Below are 8,029 nucleotides of genomic sequence, written 5' to 3'. Positions count from 1 at the left end.
TTCAGGACCCAAGTAGTGTCGGTTTGTGTTTTTCATTGATGCATGTAGGATAAACATTATTACACACATTTAAATAAAAGTTCAAACCCCTAGAGCCCCTCTCTCCCAATAAGGGCTAAAATCCAATCAATAACCAGACAATATTGGCAAGACCTAACTCAAAGCATAGAGGTCCCTCTCTTATTTGAGCAAAGACCGAAAGACAGTCTGACATAAAAACTCATATAATTGGCACTGGATCAATAAAATGTGAAGCAATCTTATCCTTCACCACTTTACCAACACGCGTGTAGCCATCGTCACCTTTGTAAAGGAGATGTACCACTTTTGTTAAATTAAGAACTCTCATTAGGACAGCCATTGGCGCGGCAGTTGGTCTTAGAAACTCCTCGTTTATGTCCTTCCACAGATCCACAACTTGCTTGTTCAAAGCATCAAGTGACTCTTGCTCCGACACCCCATATTGCTTCATGTAGCAATCAATACTACAAGCAACATGGCCTCTCTTTCTCAAACTGCATATAGAAATTCAAAATATTAATTCGGCAATATTATAGAAAATCAAATTTTCACTCTTACTACTACTGCTAACACCGATGTTGTTCTCAACTTAACCACCAACTAAGTCTAGTGTGAGTTTTTATCATCAAAGGCCATGATGCTATTAGTTGTGGAACCACTTATTATATATAGTATTTTATTTTGTCAAGTTTTCGATGTGAAACTTTGCATTTTAAACATCCTTACCTAATCTAGCATGACAAGAATATTCTATACCTTGCTTGTGACAATATCATCCATGAACCTAAAAAGGGTCGTGGAAGCTCTAACAATTTTTGCGTCATTGAACAGCCACTCAAATGTCTCCTTTGTTACAATATCTCCCATGCCAAGAATAAAGTGATGAAGTTCAGATAGAATGCAGAGGAAAATTGGTGATGATGAATGTATAGCTCTCTATACATATGAAGAACTTGACTTAAAGGATAATTAGGTATATGAATTTTGGTGTATTATTGTAATTAGGCTTGCAGCTTGCAACAAGCGGCCCTAGAGTACTTTGACTTTCATTTTTTAGATTTTATTTTGTTATATTGTACTTTTGATATTCTATTTATGAAAGAAACAATTTTTGAGTGTATATATATATATGGCGGGGGAATAGGATATTGGAGTATGTATTTCTGATACCATTGGAAACAAGAAAAAAAAGAAGCTAAAATGTAAAATTACTACGTCACTTTTACAGTTAATAACCGTTGTCTTGGAGTTAATAGACGATGGTTTTTCCAATAAATCCGACGTCTTTTTATACAATAAATGACGGTTCTATTAGACAAACTGTCGTCTTTACAGTTAATAGACGACGGTTTTGAGTAAAAGTGTCGTCTTTACAAATAATAGACGACGGTTAATCACCGTCATAGTTTAACATTCAAAAGATGACGGTTGATTTAACGACGGTTTTCAAAAGAAAAAGACGACGGTGAAAACCGTCGTTTATTTCAATTTTTGTACTAGTGCGTATTTCATGTAACTTGTTTGGTGGTAATGGAATTTTGATCTTCCTCTGAAAAAACGTAACAAGTTAACACATGTAGCATTTGTCATATACTAAATTTCTCTCTTCAATTTTCACTTCAAAATTAGATTTTGAAGGAAACTTATTGTGGGTGGATTTTGTTATTTAACGCTGCCAATGGAGAAGGTGCCAGCTCCTTTTAATAATAATATTTTTTTTTAATGTTTATACAAACGACATTCTTCTTTAATCAAATATAAACTCGGGGAGGGGAACACATTTATTGTTATCAAGTTTTTTCTTTTAAATTTCTTTAGGTAGCTGCAAAAATTAATTTCATTAATAAAAGAAAAATACAAGAACATAGCCCCCACAAAGGGCTCTTACAAATAATAGAAAGATACAAATAAAACTCTTAAATTTAATTGGTCCTTTTATTTAGTCTCACGTAGGAATGTGACTAGTGATTAGATTTATGGATAGGGATATAAGAATTTGGGTGGCAATAGCATAACCAAATTAATTTACAAATTTTGAATTAAAAAGAATTCGAAGTTGTAAAACTTGTAGAAGGAGAGCACAAAAGGAAGAAGACGAAGAAGAAAAGTGGACTCCTTTTAAGACCATTGCTGTTGCTGACAGAGATCCATATAAAAGGAATAAAATAATAACAGATATTTATAATAAAATTCCCCAAAATAAAATAATAACAATTTTCTCCTGTCGAGTAATTTTTAGGTGTTCCTGGTACACCACGTGGCTGGTGTACCATCCAATAGACGGAGGACATATGGAATATTTCCAATGCAGCCCGCCACATGTCATAAAAAGAAATACAATAAGTTGGACAATAATTTGACATGTCCTATGTTTATTGGATGGTACACCAGCCACGTGGTGTACCTGGAATATATAAAAATTTCTCCTGTCGGTAGCCTTCGACTGATCATGTCCATTCCTTTCCATTTCCCTTCCAATTTTACTTGGTCTCTGTTTTGGTGGGCAGATTTGTGGATCTTTTGTGTGCAGCTGTGCTGGTTTGTGTGCCAGGTTGTAGTGAGTTTTATGCTTTTTTGTGTTTTTGAGTTCACTTGGTGTATGTTGGAGCATGAAATTTCCAGTCCTCTATCAAGTAATCTTGTATTCCGTGTTGAGAAGCCGGATACCATTTTAATTGTCATTAATGAGGAATGAGGGGTGTACCTACAAGAAAATACTCCAACGCTCAAGTCAGTGTTCGGTTAGGAATATTGCAGTAGAGTCAGAATAGTGTCATACCTATCTTCCTTTATGCTAGGGGATTAGTTGTCTTTTTATAGGTATTGAATCCTTGGACCTTAAGTCCCATATCCCTATCTCCATGTTCTATGGTAGTTGATATCATGTTATTTGATTCCCTACACTCTCTCAAATTTGAGGTTCATGAGAAATGACTTGTTATTTGGGGCTTAATTTTTGCTCCCACAGTGCAACTGATTTTGGCTTTCTACATTAATAAAACTTTCTAACAAAACAAAAAAACTTAGTTCCCAAATTAGTTTCACTAAAACAATAAAAAGATTTCAATCTAGCTAGTGTTGTTTACTAGTAATCTTTTAATATTTTTAGTTTTGATAATCAATCTCATCTCTTGAACCAAATGGAATGGTCATCCGATGAGATATATCTACGAGTTATTTACACTAACATTCTCTGAAGTTTTCAGTATTTTCATAAACTCCCTTAAAATTTCAAAAATTACACAAATACCCCATGAGGTTTTAAATTATTTTCACCTTTTTCAAACGACTGTTGATGACCATCCATGACCAAGGAAAAAAACATATATAGTTGGTGACCAGAGCAAGTTGATCTTTTCAAAGATAAGATCTTATCATTAGTTGGCCCATGAAGCCAATGAAATGATGGCAGATAATTAACGTGTGAAATCCAAAAGTGGTGATAAGTTTGATAGATTGGGAGCGTCTTGATAAGAATTGTAGCTTTTGGAATATTTAATCATCCAAATCGACGAAGCCGATCTTCAACATGATCTTACGAAAATTGGCAGATAGCTGACAGGCAGTGAATCATGCATGATTCATGATGAACAGGTTGGACCTTTCATGATAACGCGACACTGGATGCATGTTTTGTGTTGAATTATCCAGCAGTGCTGGAGCCCTACAAGCTCGTGTTACAATTGCTAATGTTGTAATGTTGTGAACTTTTATTCTCAATTATTTTAAATCATTCCAATAATTTTTTTATAAAAATTATTATTATTATTTTTGCCAAAGTTAGGAAGGTGGAGGAGGGCAACTCATAGTTGCTTGAACTTGGGATCATTTGGGAGCACATCAAAGGCCTGAGCCAATCCAACTAACACCCTATTAGTGTGGTAAATTATTATTGCAAACAATAGAAAATAAGATACAAAATAATGAAACATAATAAGGACCGGACCGGCCTATCCCAACTAACCAGCTTCAAATACCTTTCACAGTTAAGTACTATATGCAGAGATGGTATCTGTTCAGAGCCGGCCTTGTTATTAGTCCGGAAGGATAATCGCCTAGTGCCCCACATCGAGGATGGCCCCCACAATTATTTTATAAAGGCAAAGACCTCAAACGGTGTTAACATCCAAACACCTTTAAAACGCCCCTAGGTTAACCAATTTGCTAAACAACCACAATTTAATATATTAAGGGCAAAATAGTAAAAACTTAATCTTTAATTAAAATTTTGTAAAAAAAAAAACTAATTTGTTGATGCTAAAAAATGTTCCGACATTGCATTAAGCCTACATGTAGCATGCATCGGTAGAGGTAATAGTATTTGTGAAGACGTTTTTCACTCTGAAAACGTGGATACATAGCTGATAAGCTCGTTTTTCAGGATCATATCTAATACTTAAATCGGATCAAACACATATTGTATATTGAAGTGGAAAATAAAGGAGGAAAAAGAACACATGTTAAACATATGCTCTAAATTCAGCCAATGGCCCAAATCGTACGTGACAAAAAGAAAGACATCCCACTCAAAAAGAGTCATGAAAGGGAAGCCCACTTACCGGCCACGACATGGTAATTATATCTTAATTAGAGTGAATGATGTGGATTTAGCATGAATTAATCTCGTTTATGATATGTCGGTTGGATTCTAGCTTTGTCCCAAGCAAGTACCCTGTGATCATTTTGCCTATATATACATAATCGTATGAGCAATATTTCAGTACAAAGCAAACCATGTCTTTCCCAGTAGCAGCTCAAGTAGCACACAGTGCTGAGCCAGAAATTTTTCGGCAGACAGCAAATTATCACCCAAGCATTTGGGGAGATCGGTTCCTCAATTATGATGAAAAAAACATTGTAATGTTATTCAAATTATTTGTATGTATTTTATTCTTTTCAAAAACTTGTAATTTAATTTGTTGTGTTGTGTTGTAGCAGATAACTTATGACCATATGCAGCAGCAAGTGGACCAACTGAAAGTAGCAGTGAGGAAGGAAGTATTCACAACAAGTGCAGCTGATTTTTCACATCAGCTCAAGCTAATTGATGCAGTCCAGCGCCTTGGCGTGGCTTACCATTTCGAAAGAGAAATCGAAGAAGCCTTGCAACGTGTGCACGTTACATATCATGACTGTGATGGTGGTGATCTCTACACTGTTGCTCTTGGCTTTCGGCTACTAAGACAACATGGATTCAATGTTTCTTGCGGTAGGGGTGAAGAAATTAATTAAATGTGTGGAATGTGATGTGAGTGGCTCTTGGCTATAATATTATTCTATGTCTCATATATGTGCCCATTTTTTCTGACAATCAACCAGATATATTCAACAAGTTCAAAGATAAAAATGGTAACTTCAAGGAGAGCTTAACTGCTGATGTTCCTGGGATGCTAAGCTTTTATGAAGCAGCACATCTAAGGAAGCATGGAGAAGACATGCTAGAAGAGGCTCTTGTTTTCACCACCACTCACCTTGAGTCGGCAGAAACAACGGACGCACGAAAGCCACTGGCTTTACAGATAACTCAAGCCTTAGAGAGACCTCTGCGGAAGGGTCTGGAGAGGGTATGTGCCAGGGGTTACATGTCAATCTACCAGGATGATGCTTCACATAGTGAAGCTATATTGAAACTTGCAAAGTTAGATTTCAATCTCGTTCAATCTTTACACAAGAAGGAGCTCAGTGAGATTACTAGGTAAGTCTTTGAATCTTGTAAACATAAAATAGTTTGCAATTATTACACCCTATACACTTAATATTGTCAATTAATTATAGGTGGTGGAAAGAACTGGACTTTGAAAAGAAGCTGCCTTTTGCAAGAGATAGGATCGTGGAGCTGTACTTTTGGATAGTTGGAGTCTATTTCGAACCGCATTATATGGAAACAAGAAAAATTCTTACAAAAGTGATTGCCCTGGTATCAGTTTTGGATGATATCTACGATGCATTTGGCACATACGAAGAACTCGTGATCTTTACTGGAGCAATTGAAAGGTTAATTGGAAAAAATATATTATCCGCTTTCTAATTAATTTGAAACTGATTTATTTGTTGCCTAACTACTACCTGTGTGTATATGCCTAAGATGAATGTGGTTTATGCAATTTTCAGGTGGAATATCAATTGTATGGATGAACTCCCAGACTATATGCAAGTATTTTACCATACCCTCTTGAATGTTTACGACGAAATTGAGGAGGAGATGGTAAAAGAAGGAAGATCATACCGAGTTTACTATGCAAAAGAAGCTGTACGTAATGCAAATGCACAACTTTATTTGCTGTTAATCTATTTTGAATTTGTTCCATGGGATTTTTTCAACAGTCACAACTCACTTTACTTTTCAATGCTTTTAACAAATGGCATAGGTTAAAGCTCAAGCCCGGAACTACTTTGCTGAGGCCCAATGGTTGCACAAAGACTACATTCCAAGCATGGAAGAGTATATGAGTGTAGCAACAGCTTGTGTTGGTAACACCTTGCTTTCAATTACATCTCTGGTTGGCATGGGAGATATTGTAACGAAGGAGGCTTTTGAGTGGTTGTTGAATGATCCTAGAATTCTTAGAGCTTCAAATATCATTTTTAGGCTGATGGATGACCTCAGTGGATACGAGGTATGTATAATAAGATGTTCTTACCTTGGTACAAATCAGAATTAGGTAAGATAACTAAATTTGTATTTTGGATTTATTTTTGCAGTTTGAGAAAGAGAGAGAGCATGTTGCTTCTAGTATTGAATGTTACATGAAGCAATATGGGGTGCCAGAGCAAGAGGTGCTTGATATTTTTAACAAACAGGTTACGGATTTGTGGAAGGATATCAACGAGGAGTTCCTTAGACCAACTGATGTGCCAATGCCTGTCCTCATGCGTGTTCTGAATCTAACAAGAGTGGTTGATCTCCTTTACAAAGGGGAGGATGGCTACACACATGTTGGGAAAGTGATGAAAGATAGTGTTGCTTCACTTTTTATTGAACCCGTGCCTCTCTGATTTGGCTTATTATGAGATTTCCTTTCAGTCACTTTTAGGTCATTCCTTAGAATTAATTTTAAAAATAAGGTCATTCCCAAGAATTGATGTTGTCATGTTGATTGGATTTTTGAGTTTTTGAGAGAGATAGTCGTTGAGCTTGCTATGCGTATTATCATGTGTACACTTCTTTACGATATGTTTCGGGCTAGACAGAAACTAAACCTTAATAAAGAATATTTGTATTATCCACTATAGCTTGATCCATAACTATTTGCAGCTTCGAAAAGCAAATGGAGGGTAATAGCTTCTTTGAGGGATTTTGTGATTATTATTCTTTGATAATTGTCAGTAAATATAAAAGAGCAACTGTGTACTAGATATGGTAAGAGAATAATTATATTGATTCCTATACTGATTGATTCCAAATATGATACATGATTATAGGAGAGAGCATAATGAGGGATTGATTGGCTAAATCTTAGCCTAAAACATGTAACTTTGGAATCTACCAAGAAGATATGAGAAAACCTCAAGGTTTATTGATAAAATTGGAATAACAAAACATAACCCTAACCATGGGTAAAGTATGCTTAAATACTCCTAGAAATCCTAGGAATAATAAAGTTTCCAAACGATATGGGATGCTTGGGCTACCAAACGATATCGGATGCTTGAAAAAGCCCATACGTCATAGCAAAGCAATGGGTTTTACTCGTGACGTTGTTCCCTTCAAATCGATGGGTCATAGGCCTGATTATGAGCTTATGGCCAAAATCTGCAATTTACTTGATTTGCCCTTGCGCGCGTGTTGCTCCAGCTCCTTTTCGATTGCTTCCACCATTTGTTCTACATCAGTCCCTTCCACTTCCGAAGAATTCGATGCCAAGTTATCATTAGGATAAATTGACTCATCATCATGGAACTCATGTAGATCCACAACATTGAAAGTGCTCGATATGCCCATTGAAGAAGGAAGATCCACGACATTGGCGTTGTTGTTTATTTTCTTCAGAACTTTGTAGGAGGCATA

General features: G+C 36.0%; 2 protein-coding genes across 3 annotated transcripts; one reads left to right on the top strand and one right to left on the bottom strand.

Moving 5' to 3' along the window:
• LOC110745164 ((-)-alpha-pinene synthase-like) lies at nt 1–1,071 on the bottom strand. Its single transcript, XM_088252369.1, has 3 exons — nt 1,060–1,071; nt 778–957; nt 1–505 (listed from the first exon to the last, which is right to left on the bottom strand). Exons 1-3 carry the CDS (start codon nt 1,069–1,071, stop codon nt 221–223), a joined length of 477 nt encoding a protein of 158 aa, XP_088108495.1. The 3' UTR covers nt 1–220.
• Nucleotides 1,072–4,755: 3,684 nt separating this feature from the next.
• Nucleotides 4,756–7,251, top strand: LOC110745929 ((-)-alpha-pinene synthase-like). 2 transcript variants are annotated; one of them, XM_088251355.1, is made up of 7 exons: nt 4,756–4,878; nt 4,960–5,230; nt 5,341–5,716; nt 5,797–6,015; nt 6,133–6,271; nt 6,390–6,638; nt 6,724–7,251. In XM_088251355.1, the coding sequence occupies exons 1-7, from the start codon at nt 4,756–4,758 to the stop codon at nt 7,015–7,017; spliced, it is 1,671 nt and encodes a 556-aa protein (XP_088107481.1). In that variant the 3' UTR covers nt 7,018–7,251. The 2 variants fall into 2 exon arrangements, with proteins under 2 accessions (XP_088107481.1, XP_088107480.1); XM_088251354.1 differs by having other exon boundaries at nt 4,957–5,230.
• Nucleotides 7,252–8,029: the final 778 nt, after the last annotated feature.

The sequence above is a fragment of the Prunus avium genome, chromosome 4, assembly GCF_965620075.1.
Source record: "Prunus avium chromosome 4, drPruAviu1.hap1.1, whole genome shotgun sequence".
In the NCBI taxonomy this organism is placed as follows: domain Eukaryota; kingdom Viridiplantae; phylum Streptophyta; class Magnoliopsida; order Rosales; family Rosaceae; genus Prunus; species Prunus avium.
This window is presented reverse-complemented; position numbering and strand designations above follow the sequence as displayed.